General features: G+C 41.6%; 4 protein-coding genes across 15 annotated transcripts; 1 reads left to right on the top strand and 3 right to left on the bottom strand.

Moving 5' to 3' along the window:
- Nucleotides 1-438: 438 nt before the first annotated feature.
- LOC104757733 (uncharacterized) lies at nt 439-17,263 on the top strand. Of its 12 annotated transcripts, XM_087496231.1 has the most exons (9): nt 455-662; nt 1,068-1,113; nt 1,220-1,293; nt 1,429-1,493; nt 1,662-1,716; nt 2,077-2,187; nt 4,324-4,464; nt 4,559-5,058; nt 5,137-7,107. In XM_087496231.1, the coding sequence occupies exons 8-9, from the start codon at nt 4,567-4,569 to the stop codon at nt 5,995-5,997; spliced, it is 1,353 nt and encodes a 450-aa protein (XP_087352357.1). In that variant the 5' UTR covers nt 455-662; nt 1,068-1,113; nt 1,220-1,293; nt 1,429-1,493; nt 1,662-1,716; nt 2,077-2,187; nt 4,324-4,464; nt 4,559-4,566; the 3' UTR covers nt 5,998-7,107. The 12 variants fall into 12 exon arrangements, 7 of the variants coding, with proteins under 7 accessions (XP_087352355.1, XP_087352357.1, XP_087352353.1 ...); XM_087496229.1 differs by lacking the exon at nt 1,662-1,716 and having other exon boundaries at nt 450-662; XM_087496226.1 differs by lacking the exon at nt 1,662-1,716 and having other exon boundaries at nt 479-662; nt 2,077-4,248.
- On the bottom strand, nt 10,873-13,144 carry LOC147923636 (uncharacterized). Its single transcript, XM_087496504.1, has 2 exons — nt 12,257-13,144; nt 10,873-12,162 (listed from the first exon to the last, which is right to left on the bottom strand). The coding sequence occupies exons 1-2, from the start codon at nt 13,142-13,144 to the stop codon at nt 10,873-10,875; spliced, it is 2,178 nt and encodes a 725-aa protein (XP_087352630.1).
- A 2,970-nt stretch (nt 17,264-20,233) lies between the features above and the next one.
- On the bottom strand, nt 20,234-21,745 carry LOC104757734 (immune-associated nucleotide-binding protein 1-like). Its single transcript, XM_010480501.2, has 5 exons — nt 21,535-21,745; nt 20,922-21,196; nt 20,666-20,830; nt 20,464-20,598; nt 20,234-20,347 (listed from the first exon to the last, which is right to left on the bottom strand). Exons 1-5 carry the CDS (start codon nt 21,731-21,733, stop codon nt 20,234-20,236), a joined length of 888 nt encoding a protein of 295 aa, XP_010478803.2. The 5' UTR covers nt 21,734-21,745.
- A 3,180-nt stretch (nt 21,746-24,925) lies between these two features.
- Nucleotides 24,926-26,192, bottom strand: LOC147923635 (uncharacterized). The gene has a single exon (XM_087496503.1). The coding sequence runs from the start codon at nt 26,153-26,155 to the stop codon at nt 24,926-24,928; it is 1,230 nt and encodes a 409-aa protein (XP_087352629.1). The 5' UTR covers nt 26,156-26,192.
- Between the last annotated feature and the right edge of the window lie 639 nt (nt 26,193-26,831).

The raw sequence follows: 26,831 nt of genomic DNA, 5'->3' as shown, positions 1-26,831 counted from the left end.
ATTGAATTTGTTTATTGTTTTTAACATTGAATAAACATATACATGATTAAATTTTAATTTTAATAAAATTTCATATTTAAAGTTCATAAATGATATATTTAAATTATAAATAAAAAATAAAGAACCAAAATGTTAATAACTTATGAATACTAATTATTAATAAATTTATTTATAATATATGTAATCCGCACCGCTTTTCCTTTTTTACCATTCACACAATTAATACTGAACCGCAAATAGTTTTTTCACCAATCAAATATCATTCTGTACCGCTTATTTTATAGAAACCGCACTTGTCCCGCAAACCGCACGTATCGCAGTTGAACCGTACCGCACTCCAAAACCGCTTTTCCCGTACAACCAAAACCGGTCACCATTCGGACCCTCAGTTTGGACCCTCAGTTTGTTTTTTTTGGAAAACTCGTTTGGTTTACTGTTAAATAAATAAAAGGAAAGGAGATTACTTAAAAAAAAAATCAGAAAAAGGAGATAATGTAAAATCCTCTCCTTTGTCGGAACTATACTATGCCACCTAATTGCGATTTGAGCCAGCGCAGCCCATACCTTCTTCTCTCTTTCACCACTGTTCTTTCGCCATACCTCTTTCCTTTCATCACCGTTCTCTCTCTCTCTCTCTCTCTCTCTCTCTGTTATATGTTCAGGTAATTTCCTTTCTTGTAAGTTTTTTTAATTTAGTAAGAATCACTTCTTAAATTTGACAACAAAGTAATTGACTTGAGAAATACAGATGCCTATTTAATTTGCGACTGTCAACCACGTTATCAATTATTCTGATCAATGTTCTCCGTAATCTATTATATTGTATACTCGATTTGGTTTATTAGATCACAACCGATTTGACAATTCAGTTTTGATTTTAATTTAATTCAGTTTTTATTCAACTATTCAGTCTCTGATTATTTATTTATTTATTTAGTTTTTGGCAAACTTCAGTCTCTGATTATAAGTGATATTTTCTTCAGTTTCTTTAGTTACCTTATGTTTTGGGAATGAAATATTTCAGTCAATTTGTTCTATTGCTAACTCTATGTATTTCTTGTTTTTAGTTCTGTGAATATTGGACAGATTGTGAACCAAAAGTTGGACAAAATGGTTCGATTTTTTATGTACTTATTTTATCTCTTTTTATTAAGGATTACTGGCTATTGGAATTGAAACTTATAAACAATTCGTATAAACTTTCATGTCAATTTTACAGCTGAGAGGTTCTAAGGATTTTGAACTACAAACACAACATCCGTAATATGTCCGTTATAGCTCAAGTTGACGACGGTATAATCTTGACCTTCAAGCTCCTCAAGCTCTTCTATTTTAAGACAGATTTCGGCTACATATCTATCCTCAATCTATTATCTTTTACGTAGACTGATTAGCATATATGGTCTAACCAAATCACGATATCTTCAGTGGATGCAGTTGATATTGGAGTAGACATGCCATTGACATTATTGCAGCTTCATTCCATCTCTAAGGTATTTATCGTTGCTTGGTTTAACTTTTTAAAAAGTAGCTAAAAATTCGAGTAAGAGTCATGATTTAGGAAAATTAGAAACATTAAACCAAAACAAAAAAAACATAGCAACTGTGTTCTTCAAATAGAAAATGGATCGCATTGACTGTTATTATTCTTCTTATTGAAGGACACCTAGAGCAGAACATGCATCTCTAAACGTAGGATCTAAAATGCCATCAACAGTACGTAAAACTTCAAAACTGGTTTCACCTCTTCTATGTGTTAAAAGGATTCTCATGTAAAACTGATCACCAATAGCTGTTGACCTAAATTGCATCTGAGTAACACCTGAATTTCTTTTACGCCTGGTCCACTTTTTAGTAATTATGTTCCAAACAAAGTGTTTAGGAAACTCAGTGTAAGTCAGCTGTTTTGCTTCTGGGTTGTGTGTGTTCATCTTCATCCACTCCAAAAATTGAGAACCATGAGAGTAATAGAGAGATATCTTGGAACTGAAAAAAAAAAGATTATAATCAATATAAGTAAAGATAAACAGAATATAATAAAAATGGAGAAACTAATTGATTCAATAACTTGAACAGACGGTATCAAGCGGTGACTATCATTCCCAGAGAAGTGAAAGAAGCAAAGGAACAGACGTTATCAAGCGGTGACAATCGTTCCCAGAGAAGTGAAAGAAGCAAATGAATACTGTAAGTACAACTAACCTGGATTTAAATAGGAGAATAAATCATCTTGCCCTGATCTTTGCTTGTACGTAGTGGTGTTAGTGTCAGAAAATTACGGGATAAGTACATATGAAGTTTATATAAAATAGAGTTGAATATGAAAACAAACACCTGAGAGGTTTAAGTAATCTGATCAATAGATTCCCAGCTACGTAATGGGAAAGAATCTTCAACTTTGTTGCTCAAATCAGGTGTCATGAGTTGAGAAACTCTAAGAACTTCATCTGGTTCCTATTGACCAGCCTGCAAAGTTTTGTTGAAAATAAGGGAAGATATCGTCAAGATTTTTCCTTTTAACAAAGAATTTGCTTATAAAATTTAAGAAAAATAAAAGACTTACTGCATTTTAAATTCAGCAATCTCAGATAAGTCTCCATCAAGAAACAACTTTGTTGATGTCCCTTTTGGTCACAATTAGAATGTTTAGTTCGGTCAAGGGAGGGTCGAAGTTCTCTTTATTGTATCGGTGCCGAGGCACTAAAGGACGGGCTACAACACAATGTAAACGAGTTACAAACAAAGTAATCGACGGGCTGATAGCTCGTCAACTCTCCGAGCTATAGGCTTGAAAACGTTGACTTTTTCTTGGACGAGCTGAGCTCTGGTTCTTGCTGTACGAATTCTGCTGCCTTTTTCACGATCCCTTGAAATGCGGGCCGTACGCCTGTATTTATAGGGAATCGTGTCGGTTCGTCCATATAAAAGACCATAATACCCTCCCTTCCTTTGGAGATTTATCATGGGTTTTTTCCTGGGCCAGGCCTCTTGTTTGAGGTGTGGATCCACCCTCAACAGTAGTCCCCCCCCTCCACCTTTAGTTCGTAGTCTTTAGGCGAAGAATAATTGTGAAAAGATGAAAGGACGCTTATTAGACAAACGAAGAGTCGCGCGTGAGAAAACGGTTTCCGGTGCCCAGGGTCGAATCGTTGTGTGCGGTGCTTGACGCGCGTGAAATCCAGAAGTCGTATCGTCACCGAGCGCGTGTGGCAATGATGACGCTTCCAGATCCTTCCTTCTTCCCCTATAAATATCGCTTCTCCCCTTGCCTCATTATCTTCTTCTCGCGCTTTGGTGCTGTCATCGTCCAGGTATTCTCCCTTCTTCCTATCTCGTCGTTATTTTGCTTTTAGTGTCGCGCTTTCGTTATGGATTCTCCTCGATCCTCGTCGTCTAACTCTTCCGCCGCGAGTCACCTTCGACGAGCTACAACTTCTGAATCCGGCAACTCCGCGAGATCTGTCCGTCGTCGTACTCGTTCTCCAATTTTTTCTGACTCGTCTTCAACGGATTCAGACGCGGCTCAATTCGAGGAGCTGAAGCGTCGTCTTATTCCTGGGTCGGCGGCTCCAAGCTCGTCGGGGCTCCCTTGTAGGGTTCCGTCCCTGATAGACGAGCCCCTAAACGACGACCCATCGTCTCTTTATATGGACGACGTTCCTTTGCCGACCGTCAGTCGTTTCAACCACATGCCGCCGTCATCGATAAAAATTGACGCGGCGATTGATGCAGTTCGCATCGGGAAGTTAAAAATTGACGTGACGACTGACGCGGTTAGTGCCCAGATACTAAGCACTAGGCCAAAGATTTTGATTCCGGGATCTTTTCAACGTCACTGGGATGCACCTCCCGGTTTTATTTGTCTCTCGGAGAAATATTTCACCGAGTGCGGGCTCACCTTCCCTCTTCCATCCTTTTTGATGACGTATTTCGCTCGTCGAAAGGCGGCTATTTCCCAATTTGCCCCGTCAACTTTTCGAAATGCTGTCGGTCTTTCGATCATGGCCGAGGCTGCAAGGGTTACGCTTACTTGTGATCACTTTGAAGAGCTGACATGTCTGAATCCGTCGAGTCGGGAGAAGACGCCCGGTCTTTATTACGTAGCTTCGGCAAAGAAGACATCGCTCGTCGAGGGTGCCAAGGGCAAAACGTATAACTGGAAAGGCTCGTACTTCTTTTTGGAAGTTACTGCGGGGGTTTTGGAGGATCCGTCGATCCCTTGGTTTTCTGGGTGGAACCCTTCACCCGGTAGCCGATCCTTCTTGCTTAGTTATCTTCACTTGTATCTTTTGGCTTTACTTAACCCCTTTTTTTTTTTTGTAGTTGTTATTCCGAGGTGTCTGCTTCCGTACCCTTCTTCTTTGCAAGCCGAGATAGACGCAATTAAGCTCCATTGCCCTTACGTGTGGCCGGGTACCGAAAAAGATCGTCCAAGGAAACCACCGGGTCTTCGAAGAAGAACAGGTAATCCTTATGTGACCGATCCAACTCTTATTTTTCTTCGAATTGTAGATTAATTCTGTTGTTTTGATTAGTTTCTCTTTTTTTTTTTTTTTAGCCGAGACGATGGGTAAAATGAATATGAGTGTTCCCAACGCGTCTGCTCGTTATCGCCGAGCGTCGGACTCGTCTTCCGTTCCCCGTCCAACTTCCCAGTTGGATGGTCGACGTGATCACTCGTCCTCCGGTGCTGGTTCGGCCGGGAAGGTCTCCTCTCGATCACTTCAGTCGTCTGACGCACCTCCGAGACATCAATCCCAGTCCCTTCCTTTAGTTCGTCGCTCGGAGGGGTCTGGTTGTGATACGGAGGGTGTAAAGGGTCCTCCGAAAAGAAAGGACGACGCTAGCCTGGAACGACCTGACCCATCAAAAAAGCAAAGGACGTTGGATTTTGGCTGGGATTTCTCGCACACGTCCGAAGCTCGTCCTTTCCCGAACGACTCTTCAGCTTGCTCTGAACTTTTCCGGAGGATCCATTTTGGGCCTGGTCGTTTGCCTTCGGTTGATCAGATGAAGGAAGCGCATGCAGTTGCTGATGTGGCGCAAGCCTCCTTTGAGGTGTGTTTTTGTTCGTCGACTCGTTTTTGAACCTGTTTTTTGTCTTTTCATCTGTTCTTATCCTTTTTTTTTTTTTAGCTTGTCGCCCGAATCAATCGCTTAACCTCGCGCTATGAGCGCCGCGTTCGCGATCAGGAGGACGACCGGTCAGGAGCGTCGTCCTACGCAGAGAAGATTGAACGCCTCGAGGTCCAACTAGGGGAGGCTGTTCGGTCCAACCAGAGGCTTAGTGACGAAGCGTCAAAGTTTGAGAGTCAACGGCGCAAGTGGATCTCGGAGCGGGACGACCTGAAGGCAAAGCTTGAGGCGTCGGATGCGGCCTACAACAGGATGCACCTTACTCTCAACTCGGAGACGAAGAGGCTCAGAGATCGGCGGGAGGATTTCGGCTACCACGAGAGAATTAAAGCCTTTAACGAAATGGCCGTGCGCGTTCAGAAATTGCTGGCCAAACATAAGAGGTACGCCGAGGCATTCAAAGCGTCGATGGAGAAATTTCTCGAGTACAACCAAGCCGTCGGGAATGTCCAAATGCTCGAAACGCTCGTCGACGAGGGTCAAATCGCTGTGCTTGAGGAGGGGTTGAAGGACAAAGTTGTCGCCGTGATGACTCAACTGAAGGGTGAAGTTGATGATCTCGATCTCCCGGATATCACCGAGGCTGACTTTGACGTGTCCAGGATCTATTCCGAGCCACTTCCTCCGGTTCCAGAGTGGATCGCTTCCCCCCTTAGCGGCGATGCTGAAGGCGGTGACGACGTTAGGGAAGAAGGCGAGTTTGGCAGCGGGGGTCCTGAAGGGAACGCAGGCGAACAGGCAAAGGGTGACGATCGTCCTGCGGGTGGGATCGAAGAGCAGACCATCGATCGTCCTACGGAAGAGCTCCCCCGTCCTTTGACTCCTGGTTGCGAGTCTCCGACTGCTGATCCGGCGTCATAAGTGCTCCATGTTCGCACTTGCCGTGTTGAGGGGTCGGCTCCCTCATACTATCTTTCTTTTGCCGTGTTTTGGGGTCGGCTCCCTCGTACTTTATGCGCCGTGTATGGGAGTCGGCTCCCTTAAAACTTTATTCGTACTTTTGGGGGCATTAAATGAGGGGTCGTTTAATGCCTTATTCTTCGAAACGTTGTTTATTGGGCTCATTAAATGCTTCTGCCGTTTGGAAACTTGTGGCTGTTGGGACTTGTGCCCCCGTTCTATAAATAGTCTGTGTTTTCCTTCACTCCTGTCTTGGGGAGTTTGTTGAGCTTGTTGTTTTTTTTGTAGGAAGAAGAAAGTTGCTCTGATGCCGGTGACAACTAGGTCAGCGTGGCTACGCAGGGCGCGGGAACAGCTCGGCGTTAGGTCTGACGAGGTGATTCAATCGGAACTCGCCTATTACAACGCTCGCATTCAACGGCTAAGGGCTTACATCATTGCCACCCGTCGTTCGTTCGAGCGTTACTACGACTTCTGTCGTATTGACGGGGTTGTGGAGTGTCTTGAACCGCTGATCGATGAAGGGCTCTTCTTCCCAAAGTGGCGATGGGATCGGTTGGTGGAAGAGCGTACCTGGCGCGAAGATCTATATGCGGAAGTGGTAGTTCCCACACTTGAGCAGGGCGACCTTGACACCCTTGGTCGGAGGCCGTTCGAGGAGTGGGAGGAGATCGAAGCTTGTCGCGATCGTATCGACGTGCTTCGCCGTTATGTGAGGCAGTTGGAGAGCACGAGTCACTACTTTAGCGAAAGTAGTCGTGTCGATGGGGTCTGTACGTACCTCGAGGACATGGTTGGACGAGGTGTAGCTATTCCGATGGACCTGCTGAAGGATGTGAAAGAGTCGTGCCGCTATTGGCAGACGACAATTGGCGGGTTGGAATTTAACGTGCCTTCCAACGCCGATCTAGGGATTGAATGACTTGTCTTTGGTTTGTTGTTGTTGTTTTTTTTTTTTTGTTTTTTTTTTTTGTTTTTTGGTTTGTGCCGTAATGGGGTCGGCACCCGTATCAGACTGTTTCGCCTCTCTTTTTTTTTTAACAAGTTAAAATTTCATGTTACTTTCGAGAATTCTACTTTCACTCTTTTTGTTTTCTTTGAAAAAGTGCGACTCGTGATGGTCGGCTTACCCTTTTAGTGCGAGTTAGACTCGGCTTAAAATAACCGGGGGCGACCGTTAATAGTCGGCTTACCCTTTTTGTGCGAGTGCGACTCGGCTTAGAATAATACGTCGGAACGTCGGGTCATTACCGGGCCAGGGTAATAACTAAAATGATTCGCAAATGTCGAGATATATTTTTTGAAAAAGAAATTTTATATTACTGGCGACTGGGTCCCGTAGAATGGGACTGCCTACGTACCCCCCGATCAGGAGGGATCAAGCCGATCGTAGTTCACATTTACATGCTTATTCATACTTATAGAAAGGACGAGCTACACATAGCCGAGCTCGCTTGGTGATTTTCAGTAGTAGTAACGCTTGAGATGCATTGAATTCCAAGACCTCGGCACTGGTTTGCCGCCCATGGTTAAGAGTTCGTACACGCCGGGATGGACGACCTTAGACACTATATATGGACCTTCCCAATTAGCTCCCATTTTCCCGGCATCCTGTTCGGCGGTATTCTCAAAGACCTTGCGAAGGACGAGATCACCTTCGTCAAAATGCCGATTATGGACCTTTTTGTTATAGTACTTAGCTGCGGCGAGTTGATAGTTCTGGATTCGTAGGAGTGCTTTGTCTCGTTCTTCCTCCAACTCGTCGAGCCTATCCAAGAGCATCTGACTGTTGAGCGCGGTGTTCTGAACGAGCATTGTCCGCTGGAGGCTCGAACTGCCGACCTCTGCCGGTGCCATTGCTTCCATTCCGTAAGCTAGGGAGAATGGGGTTTGGTTAGTGGACGTCCTTGGGGTCGTCCGGTAGGACCAAAGTACTCCATCAAGCTCGTCGGCCCAAGCGCCCTTCTTGGCGTCTAGTCTTTTCTTAAGACCATCGAGTATGGTTTTGTTGGTAGCTTCTGCCTGGCCGTTCCCTTGTGGATACCTCGGCGTCGACTTGCTTAATTTGATTCGCCATCTTGCACAAAAATTTTCGAACTGCAGGGAGATGAACTGTGAGCCGTTGTCGGTGATTATCTCGTATGGGAGGCCGTGGCGACAGATTACGTACTTCCAGACGAAGAGTTGGACGTCCCTTGCTTTGATATTTGCGTAGGATTCGGCCTCGACCCATTTAGTGAAATAATCGGTTAGGACGAGTATATATCGCTTTTGTCTGGAAGTTGGTAATGGGCCGATGATGTCCATTGCCCAGCGCATGAAAGGGTAAGGGGCTACTCCAGCTCGTAGCAGTTCGGTCGGCTGATGAATAATGGGGGCGTGTCGCTGGCATTTTTCACACTTGGCGACGAACTTTTCACAATCAGATATCATCGTAGGCCAGTAATGGCCATGCTTCCTGATTCGTAGTGCTAGGGCTCGGCCACCTGAGTGATTTCCTCCAGCTCCCTCGTGCATTTCCATCATGACACGCTCGGTGTCGTCGCCGTGTATGCAAAGCAACAAGGCTCCTGCCGCCGTCCACCGTAGCAAATGGTCTTTCATCAAAGTGTAGTGGGCGGCCTTGGCTTTTAATCTTCGTCTAGCCCATTTATCTGTTGGCACGTCACCGTCGGCTAGGTATGCTCGGATTTCGACCCGCCAATCCGTCGCGTCGCTGCCAGATGCGGGTTCGCACCCTCGGCCTGACCTCATCGTTCGATAAGTCGTCCTTATTTCATTGGGTTGGTGGAGTGCGAGGCACGTCTCGGCGTAATTTTCACTTATGCTCGGCGTATCTATGCTTTCTACCGGGATGATTCGCCGAAGATCGGGATCCGATGTTGAGGCGAGTGCTGCCAAAGCGTCGGCCGGAGCATTGTCTCCTCTGGGAATTTTGACGAGTTCGAATTCGTCAAAGCGCTTTGACAAAATCTTAACGACACTAAGGTAGGCGGCCATAGGTTCGCTCTTGGTGTCGTACTCGCCGCTGAACTGGTTGGCGACAAGCTGGGAATCGCAAAAAGCCCGTATCCGCTTAATCTGCATTCCGTTAGCGAGCTTAAGACCGGCGATGAGTGCTTCGTACTCGGCGACGTTGTTGGTTGCTTGGAATCGAAGGCGGAAGGACTGCTCCAAAATTTCTCCGGTCGGCGAAGTCAGTCGAATCCCTATGCCCGATCCAAGATGAGAGGACGCTCCGTCCACATGCAAGGTCCATCGGTCATCTGACGGGTCGACAGGTGTTGGTTCGGCCTCCCCAAACGGCAGCTCAATCAAGAAATCGGCGAGTACTTGGGACTTTGCAGCCGGCCGAGTTCGATACTCGATGTCGTACTCACTAAGTTCAATCGCCCACTTCGTTAGTCGACCCGATTGGTTCGGGCTGTGCAATATAGATCGTAAAGGTTGGTTGGACAGGACAGCGACAGTATGTGACTGGAAATACGGTCGGAGCTTTCTTGCCGACGTGACTACTGCCAGGGCGACCTTTTCAACTGTTGGGTAGCGAGTTTCCGCGTCGTCAAGTGACTTGCTTATATAAAAGATGGGCCGTTGCTCTCCTCGGTCGTCTTTAACGAGTACACCACTGACGGCCGACTCCGAGACAGCGATATAGAGAAATAAGATTTCGCCGAGCTCCGACTTTGCTAAGATTGGTGGGGTCGATAAATAATTTTTTAGCTCGTTGAACGCGCTGTGACAGGCGTCGGTCCACTCGAACTTGCCCTTTGTTTTGAGAAGCTGGTAAAATGGTAGACACTTGTCGGTCGATCTGGATATAAAACGGTTTAGAGCAGCGATTCGTCCAGTTAACCGCTGTACTTCTCTGGCGTTCTTTGGTTGTGGTAGATCGATGATCGCCTTAATTTGCTTCGGGTTCACCTCGATGCCTCGTCTGGTTACCAGGTACCCAAGGAATTCGCCGGATTTCACTGCATATGTGCATTTGGCCGGGTTTAGCTTCATCCCATACTTGTTGAGGGTGTCGAAGCATTGTCGTAGGTGAGTAATATGATCCTTGGCGTGCTGTGATTTGACGAGCATATCGTCAATATAGACCTCCATAGTCCGGCCGAGCTGCTCGGCAAACATCTTGTTGACTAGCCGTTGATACGTCGCTCCCGCGTTTTTCAGACCAAAAGGCATGACCTTGTAGCAGTATGTCCCTCTGTCCGTGATGGATGATGTTTTTTCCTGGTCGTCCTTGTGCATCAGAATCTGGTTGTAACCGGAGAATGCATCCATAAAGGTTAACAGCTCGTTGCCCACAGTTGCTTCGACGAGCTGATCGATTCTTGGCAATGGGAAACTATCCTTTGGGCAGGCCTTGTTAAGATCGGTAAAATCAACGCAAACTCGCCACTTTCCATTCTTCTTTTTGACGACTACCGGATTGGCTAGCCACTCTGGATATTTTACTTCCACGATTGACCCGGCACCGAGGAGTTTGTCGACTTCATCGTTTACTGCTTGCGACCGTTCAGGGCCTAACTTGCGCCGTTTCTGTTTGACCGGCTTATGCGTTGGGTCGGCATTGAGCTCGTGGGTCGTGACGCTTGGGTCGATTCCTTTCATATCAGTCACGCTCCATGCGAACGTTGAGATGTTGGTTTTGAGGAAAAGTATTAACTCGTCTCGCATGGCGGACGTTATTTCTGTGCCGATGTTCACGCATCGTTTCTTGTCGTTCTCGTCTAAGCTCACCTCCTCGACCGCGGCAACGCCTTGTTGGACGGCAGTCGGCTTTCCGTCTGTCGGCGACGTACTGTTGTCGCCGACTCGCTGCTTTGATTGCTATAATTTCTTTCCGGTGCGAAGCTTATGCTCGATCAGAAAACAGGCTCGTGCGGTTTGCTGGTTGCCGCGCAACGTGTACACCCCTTTTGAAGTTGGGAATTTAACGCACTGATGGTACGTTGATGGGACGGCTTTCATCTTGTGGATCCACGGGGTGCCGAGGATGACGTTGTAGATTGTCGGCTTGTCGATAACCGCGAAACGGAAATACCTGGCTATCCCCGCAACGAAGATCGGCAAAGTAATTGTGCCGACGGACATAAGGTGATCCCCGTCGAAACCCGTCAAAGAGTGACACTCTGGCATAATGTCCCGCTCGCCGATTTCCATTTTCGCCAAGACGTCTCTGAAGATGACGTTGACCGAGCTTCCAGCGTCGATCAATATTCTCGTCACCTCGCTTTCACCGATCAAGAGCTCGACGACCAACGGGTCGTTGTGCGGTAAATCCAAACCTTCCAGGTCTTTTCCGTCAAAGGTGATTGGCATACTTTCAGCCTCGAACCGCGACGGCCAAGACTTCGTCATTTCGGCTTTCTTAGTATAATCTCTGATTGCTCTGACCGAATCGTTGCATCCGGCTAGTCCACCCATTATCATGTTGATTCGTCTTATAGTCGGGGGACGTTGATCAGGCTTGCGGTCTGTATGCGGTCGTTTTTCGTGACCGCTGTCTTCTCGTCGTTCAGCTAGTAGGTTTGGAATTTCCATCTCGTCTTCACTTTGGTCGGCTAATATCTTTGAATCTTTGACGAACTTTCGAGCGATATTTTCAGCGCGCTTGGCATCATGTCGTCCAGGTCGGACTGTCTTGCTTCTGTCCGGCTCGACGACTATTGCGCCTTTCTTGTATCGTTCCATCAGAATCCTCTGGAGGTAATGACATTCGTCTGTCGAGTGGGTATTACTCTGATGGTAGTCGCAATACGAGGTTGCGCTATTTTCAGCTCCTTCTTTCCGGATATACTTGTTTTCGCCGATCGCAAAGGTTCGGCGAGTTCGATCTTGGTTCTTGGTGAAGTGCTGCCGTGGCTCGACATAATCGACTTTTGGAGCTGCGGCTATAGGCTGTCTGGTTATTGCACTTGCCTCTGAGGAATGCTTCTTGGCGTTGATAGCTTTCTCTTCTTCGAGCCCAATGTGTTTTGCAGCTCGGAGTAATGCCTCGGCCACGGTCTCGACATGTGTCAAAGATAATTCCTCCTTGAATCGAGATTCATACCATAGTGCGTTTCGGAGCGCAACGATTGCGGCCGCATCGGGGATTGAGATGTTGACATAAATCTCCTTGAATCGTCCAATAAAGGACCGAAGCGATTCCCCCCTTGTGCTGAGTTAAGGCATATAAGTCGGCGTGGGAATTCTTGTCCTCAATTAAAACAGAGAACTGCTTCAGAAACTCAGTTATCAGCTCCCTGATGCTGTCGATTGATCCTGGTGGTAGCCTCGAGAACCAACTCAAGGCGGTTCCCGTCAAATGTTCGGCGAAAACTTGACAAGCTCCTGCGTCGTATTCTGCCGGGCTGAACTGCAATGGGCCGAGGGCCACGCCGAAGGTGAGCAAGAAGTCTCGTGGGTCGACCGTTCCATCGTAATGGCCCAACCTTGGCTTGACCGCTCGTTTGACCGCTGTTGTAGCGAGTCGTCGAGAGAATGGAGTTCGCTGTGTTGCCTCGAGCATGAGTCCGACTTCGGGTGCCTTATCCGTCGCTTTCTGGATCATTGCGGCCATTTCTTTCATTTGTTGTTTTATTGCTATTAGCTCGGCATCCTTCGTTCGATCTGCCACTTCGGTACCCTGCTCGGCAAGGCGCTGGACGGGATTACGCTCTAATCCGCCGGTCTGCACATACGGCCCTGGCGTTGTCCTTGCTGAGGTGAAGTTCCTTGGGGTGAGCCGAGCGTTGTGGAGATGATTGATTTCATCTTGCGAATTGAGCTGCGCCGCAGTGAGCGCATCCAAACGGTTGTTTGTTCGCTCTTCCTGCTGGTCGAGGCGCGTTAAGATTCCTCGGAAAAGCTCGTCTATGCTAGAGACGGGCTGGTTGTTGAGCAGAGAGAGTTGTGTCGGCGCCTGTGGTGCCTCTGCGGTCACTGGGGTCGTCAAATTTGTAGCTATGACGAACGTTTCTGGGCTTTCTACCGTCACAACTTTCCTTGGAGCGTCTGGCGTGGGAAGGACTATCTGCTCTGCTTGATCCGTCGCCGGGGTGACTGTTCCCCCCGACGAGCTTGCGTGTTTGCTTCTTTCCTTGTCAACTATCGTCATCTCGTCTAGTTGGTGTAGGTCCGTTCTTCAATTTTTCAGAAAACTTTGACTTGTTCTCCCCTACCTGGCGCGCCAAATTGTTGATGTCCCTTTTGGTCACAATTAGAATGTTTAGTTCGGTCAAGGGAGGGTCGAAGTTCTCTTTATTGTATCGGTGCCGAGGCACTAAAGGACGGGCTACAACACAATGTAAACGAGTTACAAACAAAGTAATCGACGGGCTGATAGCTCGTCAACTCTCCGAGCTATAGGCTTGAAAACGTTGACTTTTTCTTGGACGAGCTGAGCTCTGGTTCTTGCTGTACGAATTCTGCTGCCTTTTTCACGATCCCTTGAAATGCGGGCCGTACGCCTGTATTTATAGGGAATCGTGTCGGTTCGTCCATATAAAAGACCATAATACCCTCCCTTCCTTTGGAGATTTATCATGGGCTTTTTCCTGGGTCAGGCCTCTTGTTTGAGGTGTGGATCCACCCTCAACAAACTTTGTAGAGAATCTAGAATTTTGAACAGATACTTTACCTATATAAAAAAAAATGTTTTGTTAAAAGGTCGCATAGAGGGATATGCATTGAAGAAAATCATAATTAATATGCATTGAAGAAAAAAGTAATAGATATGAACAAAAGCTAAAGAATTTACCTCCAAAGATAATTGTAGTTTTCAAATGGATTTAGCTTTCTGAAGTTGAAAGAGGTTTTCGTGTTTGATCTGGTGGTGCATTGCTAATTTAAAATAGAAGAGGTTTTTTTTTTTGGTAACGAAATAGAAGAGGTTTTGAGGTTCTTTTTTTGTGTTTAGAGAAAGTTGAAGAAAATTTATATAGAAGATGAGAATTGTTGTAACCACCATGAACGTGGATCTGTTAGTGGAGTTGTGCTTCTCGTCGAGCAGAGGAGAGGAAGATGAAAAGGTGAACACACGTGTTTTGATGCTTAGGGTATGTTTGTGGGCTTCATATATTGTGCATAAGCCAAAAACTCACGGTTCACAAAAAATTGGGCTTATGGCCTTGTACTTGGGCTTAATATACACATACAGCAAATCAAAACCCTATTTAATAGTTCAGAGATTTGCTACGGTTTTGTATAAAAGTTCCTATTTTTTTGCCACGATCTGGTTTACATTTTTTCCTAAATTAAAAAAAAAAACAACATAATCTGATGTGGCTTTATTCCATTGTTAGTTTTTTTTTTGTTTTTTACAGAAATATTTATCCACGATCTTTGGAGTTTTTTTTTCCAGAAATTTTGTTTTATTTTTTTGACAAATTAAATTAAAAAGAATTGATGTGGCACAATCTTCCTGGACAGGTGACTTGTGCTTTATAGGTTAAAGGATGTAACCAATGTAGAAAATTCGCTTCCTGTAGGTGGATCATATTTAATTGTTTTATCTTTTAAATTAAACTTACTATGATACCAAATTAAATTACAAGTATTATTGTTAAATAATACGTATTATTTATTTAATCTTAGACTAAATTTTTTTATAAGTATTGAAAAAATAGTAAAAAAATATAAATTTAAAGAAATTTTAAACAGTTATGTATTTTTTTATATATTTTTCTTAAACATGTCGTTTATTTTATTTTAGATCTTATGTTTAATCGGATATGGATCAAAAGATATGCTTCTTTTTAAAGCGGGTCATGTATTTTGTCTATTTCTTTTTTTGCAAATAACATTACGATATTACATAAGTAGAGCATATGCATACATACTATATATTACACTAGGATGGTTTTCTGGGTTTAAATTTCTTTAATCTGTTGTAGGACGAATCTAGCATGACTGATTTGAATTATTAAACCAATACTAAAATTATGACCTTATTTTATATACACTGTATATTTCTTTTTGAACTAATTAGATTATAGATTATATTCTTATTTACTATACGAACTACGAAATATATCGACCAACAAATAAGAAACAACACTATACAATAAAAATAAATTAAAACACAATAAAAAATAAGAACATATACTAAAACACAATATGGTGTTCCAAAAAAATAAAAATGAATATCAAAATACAATAAAAAAACTATCCCGCGGTGTACCGCGGGTTCGAACCTAGTTCATAAATATATGAGAATCCTTCTTGAATGTTACATTCAAATCCTTCTTATATGTTTACCAGTGAAAACATAGCTATCTACCAAAATATCGAGATATTTAATACAAAACCTTCCTGAATATGTTTTAAAACAAGTCTTGTGGTGAAAAACATCCAAACTATCTTTCATAACCAAAATCCTAATGCTAAAACAAAGACCATATGGATATAAAGAATCAAACTGTAAATACTTCAATTTCATATGGCAACTGAAGCGTTCAATCTTGTATGAGCACCGTTCGTCTTTGATTATGAGTGTTATTGCAGCTCCAATTCTTCCTGAACTTTTTATGAACGTCATTCTGAAGTTCAAGGAAACTTTCTTGAATTTCGTTCAATCCTTCCTGAATTTTCAAAAGATGGAAGTAAGAACATATATATCTTAGAGCATACGTGAAAACTAAAAAAGAGCAGAACATATTAACAAATAACATTATGTGCAAGACCATCCCAGAAAAAACATAAGATAATAACAAAGAGATCAAGAATCTAAGAAAACATAAGATTAGGGTACAATAAAAAAGAGACAATATAATAAGAAAGGATGAAATTTTCCATTACCAAGTAAGCATCAAAGCACAGGGAGCAACACAAGTCCTCAAGCAAGCAATTGCAGCCTCATGTGTTCCTTTTCTCAGCAATTCAATAAAATTCTTCACAAGACTGTCTAGTCTTTGCTACAATACTCATCATGGAATTTCTATGCAGCCCAACAGATAATAGAACATAAAAATTGCAGGTTCTTGAATCATGAGCTAATCCTGGTTTCTTTGAAGCCCAACAAAAGAACATAATTGCAGGTTTCTGAGTATGTCGAAACTGTTCTAAAACCACTTTGATCAGATCGTTATCTACTTCTTCAGGATTAGTACTCGATTCAACACCACTGACCCCAATTTCATCAATAACATCATTATAATCTTTAAATTCAATTTCACCATCACTAACATCAGAACTACCACTAGAGAAAGCTCTAAAACGAAGACTCACATCAAACAAAAGTGTAGAGGATTGTGGCAATGGAGGGTGATAAATAGAAGAATGAAACAGACAATAGAAAGGAAAAGACCTAGCACCGAAAAACCAAACTTCCTCTTCTCCTCTCCCATCGATTATGCAACTTTTACAGGAATTAAATTCATCCAAATTGAATATTATCGATGCTTGGGCTCCTCTGTGGTGTCTCAATCACTGACTTCAACTTCATGAATCACCTTCGATTCAGATCCGATTGGGTTCATCGGTGAAACACAATCATCGATTAGGTTTGGAATCGGAGAGAAGGAAGAGTGAGAGAGAACAGACGGTGGTTGCAATGTCACGATTTGGACTTCAACACTGTTTTAGTTTTATTAATATTTTCTTTAGTAAAATATAATTTTGTGCTAGTTTTGGAACATTTGAAAACATGTGCTAATTATGGAAGAAAAACTTAAAATGGTGCTATTTTTGTCAATTGCCCAAATCATTATTACCAGTTCAGGGAAAGTCATTTTAGCAATGCTCTGCCACAATTGGCCTGAATGATCTTTAAATTCTTTGGGAATTTTCAAAAATTTATGGGGGAATCTATCTTTAACTGATTTAATATGTTAGTATTGTCATGGTCTTGAATATCATCAGAGTAAGTGATATAGTATAATGGGAGTCTGCACGTGTGGTCAAGATAAGAAGAAGATGAGAAGCACGTGATACAAAGGCAATTGGAGTCGTAACAGGATAAGATTGTCAACGTCACGAAAAGGGAATAAATCGGTTAACACTGTTTGTTAACTTTCTATAAGAGCATCTGTTAGCTCATCATTTTTTATTATGCAAAATCTGAATTGTTGTTCTCTTTTCATTTCTAGACATTTCCCTCATCATCTTGTTGGAGTTTTTCTGTGGAGTTTCTTGCAGAAGAAAAATTGGTACTGCGTTTCATGAACGTTGTATAAGTTATCTTTAATCGAATATATTGTCCTCTTATTCACGTTGTATCAAGTTATCTTTAATCTATTAATGTTTTCACTATGTAAATGTGCTTTAGCAAAAGAGTACTTTAAAACTAATACAAGCTAGATGTCATTAATTTATAAAACTTTACTTTCCAGTTGTTTACTTAATATCAAATTGTAATGAGTCATGGTCACTAAGAAAAAATCTTCCCGTGACAAACTCAACATATTGTGTTTTTTGAAAATCACTATATCGGTTTTTTTTTTTTTTTTTTTTTTTTTTTTTTTTTTTTTTTTTTCAACCAAACATTACTTAAATTAAAAGATGACTCCCAGATTGGTTGCCCAAACCGGAGGAAAAGAGTATACAAAAGAAATTTCAGAAAATAAAGTTCTTGAAGAACGGGCTAAACAATCTGCCCTTACGTTGAGCTCGCGAGAAATCCTGGTCAGGGAGAAGGATGGAAAGCATGATCTGAGCAAAAATAATTCCTCCAACAGATTCGAAAAAGCTGGCCAATCGTCAGGGTTCTGCACCATCGCCACCAATTCTGCACAATCTGTCTCGAAGCTCTGACATACAACTCCAGCCGCCAAAAGTGACTCCATAGCCCAAATCAAGGCTTGCAGCTCGGCATGTAAAGATGTGGGACCACGCCTCTAACTCCGGGCTCCCAGAAGAAGTGTCGAATTTTCGTCACTACAGCACCACCACCCCAGACCCTGCAGAGGATCTGAACCTTTCCATGAACCATCAATCTTACAATGAGGAAACGCCCCCCTATCCTCCAAAAGGGGCGTAGAATGCAAATAACTGTTCGAATAAGATTTAGCCTCTTCCCACAGTATTTTATCATTATTCGCCTGAAGGAGAATCTCTGTCGGCTCAGCCTCAAACCCCTGAAAAACTTTTTTATTCCTGTCTTTCCATAGTGACCAAAGTATCCAGGGAAGGTGAAGAGTTACGTTAGGTTCCCCCGACTGAGAAGCTGCCCGCCAGAAAATAAAATCTAGATTTGCATAGATTGAAGCATATGGAAAACCATCTGTAACTAACGAAACCGGTGACAACTCCCATACATCGCGCGAGCGAGGGCACTCGAAAAGAGCATGATTGATAGTCTCTAGAGCAGACTCACACCGTTTGCAAAGAGTATCACACCGGACACCCCTATACGCAAGTCGTTCTAACACTGGGAGAGTGCCTGAAGCAATCTGCCAGAAAAAATGTTGGACCTTCGGAGAAACATCAAGTTTCCATGACTGGGCTCTAAGGGCCATACATGACGGTCCGTATTCGACATCCGTCATTAACTCTCTGGCTAATCGACATCTGGGTTTTATTCAGTCTACTTTAATAAAATAAGAATAATAATTCATACCATTAGAACAGATAGCCATTTGATATATAGGGGTCGACTCTGCTACACTACACCAACTATGCTGATTCTTTGATATACACCTTATACTTTTTGCCTCTTTTCTAAACTTCACAAACAATTTTTTTCTCTATCAAACATCACAAACTATACATTATCTTTTAATTGCAATACAACAAATTTAAATTGTGATTAAACTTACTAAACCATTAATCACGTTTTGAAAACCACGATTAAGGTTAATGAACCAAAGAAATGATACCACGCAATCGTCTTCTTCTTCGTAGTATCAAAATCCCAGAAAAATTTGGGTTTCTATTGTATCACCGATAGACAAATTTAACTTATTATAATTATTTTACACCATCCACTTACACTTGCCAACAATTCCACACTTGAATTCAAGCTGTGTCATCTCCCATCTTCCTTAAACAACATTATTTCCAGTGTTTAAAACGTACTGATCAGTGACAACCTCTTTAAACTCAACACCATTGAAGAACAATTATATTGATCTATATAAAATCTATCAACTCTGCTCATTATGATACTTCTATCAGCTCGCAAAACCATAGGATCTTCCTCTTCATTTGAACTGTTAGGAATTTAATTACGACCAACAGACAACTCATCAACGAATTCACTACTGAATTTTCTACTTAAACTCAAATCCGTCCACTCCATCCTCATCATCTTCGGCTTCAGCTTCACTGTCATTTTTATTTTTCTAATTACCCTCTCTTTTTCTTTTTGGTTTTTATCTGTCATTTTTGTTTTTTCATGTCCGGTTGTATCTCATTTTTGTCTTCTTCGTTCATAGCTCTAAAATTGAGCTGCCGAGAGAGAGAAACTAGAAAGGAGAGAGAGAACTACAAAAGGAGAGAGGGAGAAGATCTTACTAGACAAATTGAGAGAAACGACTACTTGTTGCAATGAAATTGATCAAAGAGAGAAACCCTTAAAAATTGGGATTTTTATACTCCGAAGAAGACGTTTGCGTGGTTCATTTCCTTGGTTCACTTAACCTAATCGTGGTTTTCAAAATGTGATTACCGGTTTAGTAAATTTAGTCGGTGTGTTGCAATTAAAAGATAATGTATAGTTTGTGATGTCTGATAGGGAAAAAAAATTGCTTGTGATGTTTAGAAAAGAGGCAAAAAGTATAGGGTGTATATTAAAGAAGCAACATAGTTGGTAGAGTTGACCCGATATATAGACATTAAGTAAATTAATATAATAAAAATTACATGACATGTTGATATATGTTAAATTTAAAGAGGTGATAATAATTGATGAATTATCCTATGATGAGACTCTCTTTGTTTATCATATATTGGATGATTCAACAAAGATCAGATCTTTTATCCACAAGAAAAAGAAAAAAAAAAAAAGAAGCAAAGATTAGATTTAATACACATATGGATGTCTAAACAGTAAATACAAGACGGTTCTTATTTTATTACAAGAGTAACAAGACGGTAAGCAAAGATTAGATTGATTAGCAACACTACTTACAAGGGTTATGAAATCGGGAAGCAAACAAAAGCAGAAAACCACATAGCACACATAAAATGAAAAAAAAAAACGCGCAACGTTCACAATCAGACTTTGACATGTGTCTTCCAACAATCTTTCCTCGATTGGGTACACCGATTACATGATGTTGCATGACGGCTTTGGATCTTGTTCTCTCCTTGTCGCCATGTTTTCCATTATACGCATCATTGCCTCGTGCATATCCAAAGCATTTACTACTTTTCTCTCCACCTGAAAGAGGACGAGAACACATTGTTAAGGACGAAATGTGACAGGAGAAATATCTTAAGCCTCTAGATATTTTAAGTAACACTCTTATAAAAAGTATACGAGTATAGAATAAGTACCATCATTGCCATTTCATCCATCTTAAGTTGAAACGACATCCTTAACTCCTCCTTCTTCTCCCTTTCTTTCTCTGCTTCTTTTCTATACCTAGCTTCGGCTTTCTTTTCCTCGTCCGTAAGCTTCTTGGTCTCTTCCTGAGAAACACAAAGATTTGTAAATAACATATGTTCTGTATAGGCGTTTCAACCAGAAACTGATCACCTTTATCTGACGGTGCATCTCTTCCGTAAACGGTCTCCCTTCGTTTTTCCTTCCAATTGCTGCAACATGGGCGAGAAGCTCCTCGATTTGCTTATCCTTCTTTTTTTCATCCTTGGTCTTATTATTAAACAAAACCTTTCTGTTGCCACTTAATGTGAAAATTCTCTGAAATAAAAAGTACGTAGATAGATTAATAAGCAGAAACGTTTACGTATAACGCAAGTTTATTATAGTAATAGTCTATCAAATCACTGACCGTCAGAAACTCAGGGCTTGTGGATAAATACGTTTTCAATGTCTGGTTGTTTTCTTCTAGCTCATCACCACCAGAGAATACAACGATCAAATAGTCAAGGATTCTACTCCCGAAGAGGCTTTGCAATGTACTAACCACGGACTCTTCCTCTTGCGTAATCCGATTCCTAGCGGATAAAACTAACACCACAGCATGTAATCCTTCCTCAACCAGAGCAAGACATCTAACGATTTCCTTGCTGATAAAGGCAGGTGTCGTTATCAAATCGAATAGACCTGTGTCACGAACCAGAGAGGAAACCAAATCATAGGCAATGGCGCAATGCGGATTATGAAACCGAGGGAGCATTGTTGCAGACAAAGTTATATCATTAAAAGATAATTTTAGGAGAGATAATATGTAAGTAAATTAATTAATTGGAAAACAAATAAAATAAAATATAACAAAAATAACATTGAGAAATCTGGACCTATGGGCTATCACTGAGAGACGAATACCACCACACATTCATTCATTTGTCTTCATAGTATGACCCCATTTCAAGCTATTGTTATTATATGGTTTCACATGCCTACGACTAAAGCATAATGTTGTATCAAATTTATAAACATACCAGGAGTGTCAATCACATTGATGATCGGCCCACTTTTTGTCACAGCTCTAAATGTCTGACATGTCATAGTAACACCTGTTGCTTGTGTTACTGAGGTGAACCTTTGTTGTCTAATGAGTGAGTTCCCTGTGGCGCTTTTTCCGTTGCCTGCACGCCCCACTAGAACTATGTTTTTTATTTGCGCTGACCCAGAAGCCATGGACTGGTCACTCATGTTCTACAAAGAAACGACAACTTTAGATTATTATTCGAACATATGTATAGGTGAGCGTTGTAAAATATTGAAATTAGCACCATAGTGGGGAAACTCACGAGCTTTCTTAGCCTTTCTCAGTACTTGCCAAACAGAGTAGAACAGAAAAAAATTGATAAGCTAATACCCACAATGATCTATTTGAAGTTTCATTAAATAGGAGATCGTTATGTACAATATTATGTGACGACCAAGGCATTTTGGAAATTTACAAGAAACTTCTTTCTATTTTATAGTTGGAGTATAAAATGATATAAATGTAATACTGTAAACTGCTAGCTTTATTAGAATATGTAAAATAAGAAAAGGTGAAGTAACGAGAATCGGCAACAAGACGACTTTATGGGATTGACTCTGTAATCTTTTGCTGGCAATCTTGTCCTCCCTGGAACACCATTCGAGAAGATTCCGTAAGATGAGACTAAGCCTCAATACTTCAATTCGAGAAGATTCCATTTAATTTTATCCAACCTCAATACTTCAACTCTTTATAGAAATCAGAAAGCCTTACAACTTCACAGGAATCACAGATTAGTATTATTTTTTTAAATGAAAACCACCATAAGAAGAATCATGCAAAATAGTATAACACACTAAATGGGGCATAACGAGGAGAACAAATGAAGAAAATAAAAGAATGCACGGCTTTTAGTCCAGAACAAGTTTACAACTATAATTTATAAAATGTCGACTATATTATGTAGCACTACTTTATCGAAACCATTTTTTATATAACTAGTCTAAACCTCTTTTTTCTTTTTTGTTCAGAATCCTTTTCTGAAGTAAACGAAATGTTTATGGAAATCACTTTCCATACCGAGAATGTTCCGCCTTGTGCTGGTCAAAGCACTTATGATATGTAACTATATTTTTTAAGATGGTTGTGTGCTACTAGTTGCATAAACATTTGGAGACCAAGTACAGCTACTACGATATTACGAAATTACCATTCAAAATCTAAGAAAATATATATTATTAACCGATAAACACCGATTTAGTCCAGTTTCTATAGAATTGGACATGTTAAAAGGTTCAATCCGTAAGCTCCATATAGCAATATATATACAGAGTTCCAGTTAACGACGTTTAGAATCTAACATAGCAAAAAAAAATTATAGAAATGGCGAGTAAACGCTATTATATATCTTTTTTTTTACGAGTAAATTTTATAGAAATGACAAAGTAGAACCATGTTTAAAATTAAAGGTGTATCCGTGTTTGTTTTTTTTTTCAAAAAATCTTCTCAATAGCATAACATATGATCCTCCCAATATGGTAAAGAATCCGAAAATAAACTATGCTCGTTGTGACACCCCAACCCTCAAATACACCAAAAGAACTCCGACGACTTGCGTTAAACTCTCTAATCAAACCTGACCTGAAGGAAAGAGAAAAGAGGGGTGAGTAAAACAAGTTTTACTCAGTGAGAGCGATCCTGCCTGTCCACAGGACCGTCAACACAAAACTAAGCACACCAGCAAGCGCATACACAAAGTCTAAGAATAAGCTATCAATAAACCTCCTAATATCTCCAACAATCAAACATGCTTCCTCAACAACATATAACCTATATATTTCACTAAACACAACTCATATTTAAAACATTAAATCATGCCACCACACAATATCATATAATAACTCGTAACATATGCAGGCACCATTGACCATACATCCCTTACTCATGTTGACACAAATGGTCATACATCCACTTTACTCATGCAGACACTAATGGTCATACATCCTTTTTCCTCATGCAGACACTAATGGTCATACATCCACATATCAATATCAAACACTCACGTAACACATATCTGTCCTTAGTATACATATCATCACTAATAAACCTATATCATACAAACAATCAAACAACTTATCCCTAAACCAAGCATAACACGGTCAAAATAGCTTAGTGTTCAAAATCCACAGATCACACCCTCACCTGACTTTGAGCTGGTGAGAACTGATAGGAGAACGCTGGAGTAGCTAGCAACAATCTGAAACTTGCAGCAGAAGAAAAACAATTCAACACGTATTAGGGTTTCTGGGTTTTTGACAGAAGCAGATGATTCTTGACCGACAAGCAACCAACGCAGAAGCTAAGGTTTACCTTTTCCGGTGATAATGATAGCTCAGGTGGCTTCCCTAACACTCCTTCTATCTGTATAAACCGTCGAACTGACTTGAAGTTCTAAGGTAACGCCGGAATTCTTCCACCAAAACCTCAAGTCGAAACTGAAAACTGATTCTGACACAGTTAATTTCTGGGTTCAGAAAACAATGATTTTTCACCAACTTGAAACTTGAACTGCGAATGGAGTTTACCTCGTAATAAAGAACCGAAAGTTGCTACTTCTTCCTTGCAGATCGTGATCTGGGTCCTTCAGATCCGACGGTAAACGGATCACCAAAACCCCTACTTGACAATGTTTCTGAAATCCTCTTCTTCACTAAAACCAATTGTGAAGTCATAAGCTACAAACTCAGTAACCAATAGAGACATAATCAATGGAATAGACCATATCCATGATAGATTTGCCTTACCTAAACAAAGCCGGTGTTAAAAGATGAAACCGAGACGTACGTCCAACTCTTCTCTCCGCTTAACGTGATCCCAAAAGATACGCAACGTCAACTCTTGATCACTAATGATGGCGATGAAGGATTGAAACCAAGGAGATCTGATGCTTTAGGGTTTCGAGTTTGCAAAGCAAAGAAGTGGCTGGAGGTAGAGGAAGATATATACACCCGTACACATACGCATGTAGGTTTGCGACCAAAGTTGCTGGGCCTTTAGTGAGCTGGGTTTCTTTTCAACAAAAATAGGAGTTGGTCCATAGATGGATTGGGGTGTTACAATTCTCCCCCACTTAATTAGAATTCGTCCTCGAATTCATCATTCCTTGATGTACTTTATTTTCTTTCTTAATTAGTTGAGATTTGAATACATAATTCTTGAAAACAATTCTGTTGTCCATTAAAGAATCGAGTAACAGATAATGTCTCAAACTCACTAATTTTAAAGCTAAAAATAAAAAAAAAAAAAAAAAAAAATCAACCTCTTAGAATCCAATAAATGAGCTGGAAAACCGAAAGAAAGCAATTTTTTTTTTATCTGATATGCTTCAACATTTTACGGCCTTAACCCCTCATTTGTTCTTCTTCCATGCCATTAGTGGGTTTTTCGCCCTCTTGATTCCCCATAACAAATACACGAGCCCCTTGTGCTTGCCTCTTTGGTAATGGTAACAGTTCCTCTCCATCTCGATTATTTTGTTTTTGTCCCACCCATGACGTTCTACAGTTCCTTGCAACATGACCAGGACGTCCACATCGATGACAAGTATCTCGTCCTTCCGGACAGTCGGGCCTAATATGTCCGGGTTTTCCACACGTGAAACACACTCCCATGTGTGCCAAGCACTCTCCAGAATGTGTCTTTCCACATGTGTCACACAATGGGGCTTGATTCCACATTCTCTCATCCTTTTGGTTGTTCAAAACTCGCTTTTGTGACTCCCTTCCCTTAGTTTCCCTCAGCTGAGTATTCCTTAGGTCATTAGCTTCCTCCTCAAGTCCCCTCTCCACTGTAGCGGCCTGCTCAACAAGCTCAACCATGCTAGTACAACCTCGAACAGAGCAACGGTTACAAATATCAGCCCTCAATCCCCTCATAAATCTGCGAATCAATTCCTGCTCACTATACTCTCTCCCAATAAACCTCCTTAGACGAGTGAACTCAGCATCATACCCTCTAACAGTCATCATACCCTGACGAAGCTCCAGAAAATCACATTCTAACTGGTCCATAGCTTCCTGAGGAAAATACTTTTTATTAAACTCCTCCAAAAAATCCTCCCAAGTAGGCACATAACCAACAGGTAAGCTCCTCTCAACATTCCTCCACCAATTGTCTGCATCTCCATGCAAGTAATGCACTGCAAGATCCGTCCTAAACTCCACCGGACATCTAGCTGACCTGAGATTCTTCTCCAACATCTGCCTCCAATCATCAGCCCTGACCTGATCATTTCCACCAGTGAAATACTCTGTGTTCATATTACCCATGAGCTTCATTGTCTCAAAATAAGAAAACTGAAATCCTGCTGGTGGCTGAGGTGGAGCAACCGGGGGTGCAGGTGGTGGCTGGCGAGGTGCGGGTGCTGGGGGAGCATAAACTGGTCGATCCAAAATTTCTTGCATCATGTTCCGGAGCTCTTGCATCTCTGCACGAGTTGCAGCAATCTCTTCTGCATTAGCGGCAACGGAATCCTCTTCTGCTGGTGGTTGACCTTGCTCATTAGCTGGTGCATCACCAACTTGGTTTTCTCTGGGGTTTGCAGGACGCCTTCCTCTTCTGTTTGGTGCCATTCTCTGCTTGCATAAGATCAAAATTCAGAACCACTACGCAAACTAAAACTTTACTCAAACAATTCTAAACGCAAGTCTATTTCTTTTGGTGTTTTTTTTTTTTTTTTTGAAAAGTCCCAAACCCCTTTTTCAAATGCTAAAAAAAAAAAGAATTTTTTTTTTTTAAATCGTTTTAAAACTTAGCCTTCCGGGTCAGAACCGGCTTGGCTTTAACCTGGCTATGATACCAAAATGTGACACCCCAACCCTCAAATACACCAAAAGAACTCCGACGACTTGCGTTAAACTCTCTAATCAAACCTGACCTGAAGGAAAGAGAAAAGAGGGGTGTGTAAAACAAGTTTTACTCAGTGAGAGCGATCCCGCCTGTCCACAGGACCGTCAACACAAAACTAAGCACACCAGCAAGCGCATACACAAAGTCTAAGAATAAGCTATCAATAAACCTCCTAATATCTCCAACAATCAAACATGCTTCCTCAACAACATATAACCTATATATTTCACTAAACACAACTCATATTTAAAACATTAAATCATGCCACCACACAATATCATATAATAACTCGTAACATATGCAGGCACCATTGACCATACATCCCTTACTCATGTTGACACAAATGGTCATACATCCACTTTACTCATGCAGACACTAATGGTCATACATCCTTTTTCC

Source organism: Camelina sativa, chromosome 17 (assembly GCF_030686135.1).
Source record: "Camelina sativa cultivar CO46 ecotype springtype chromosome 17, ASM3068613v1".
Lineage (NCBI taxonomy): Eukaryota > Viridiplantae > Streptophyta > Magnoliopsida > Brassicales > Brassicaceae > Camelina > Camelina sativa.
Note: the sequence above shows the minus strand (reverse complement) of the source record. Positions and strands in the feature narration are given on the sequence as shown.

Bases quoted from the DNA above. Each gene is read 5' to 3' on its own strand.
- LOC104757733 (XM_087496227.1), top strand. From the start codon at position 3,369: ATGGATTCTCCTCGATCCTCGTCGTCTAACTCTTCCGCCGCGAGTCAC. The intron at 4,465-4,558 runs GTAATCCTTATG...TTTTTTTTTTAG, and splicing joins GGGTCTTCGAAGAAGAACAG to CCGAGACGATGGGTAAAATG. The intron at 5,059-5,136 runs GTGTGTTTTTGT...TTTTTTTTTTAG, and splicing joins TGGCGCAAGCCTCCTTTGAG to CTTGTCGCCCGAATCAATCG.
- LOC147923636 (XM_087496504.1), bottom strand. From the start codon at position 13,144: ATGACGATAGTTGACAAGGAAAGAAGCAAACACGCAAGCTCGTCGGGG. The intron at 12,163-12,256 runs GTTTTAATTGAG...GGACGATTCAAG, and splicing joins AGTTTCTGAAGCAGTTCTCT to GAGATTTATGTCAACATCTC.
- LOC104757734 (XM_010480501.2), bottom strand. From the start codon at position 21,733: ATGGCTTCTGGGTCAGCGCAAATAAAAAACATAGTTCTAGTGGGGCGT. The intron at 20,599-20,665 runs GTGATCAGTTTC...TGTGTTTCTCAG, and splicing joins AGATGCACCGTCAGATAAAG to GAAGAGACCAAGAAGCTTAC. The intron at 20,348-20,463 runs GTACTTATTCTA...GTCCTCTTTCAG, and splicing joins TGGATGAAATGGCAATGATG to GTGGAGAGAAAAGTAGTAAA.
- LOC147923635 (XM_087496503.1), bottom strand. From the start codon at position 26,155: ATGGCACCAAACAGAAGAGGAAGGCGTCCTGCAAACCCCAGAGAAAAC.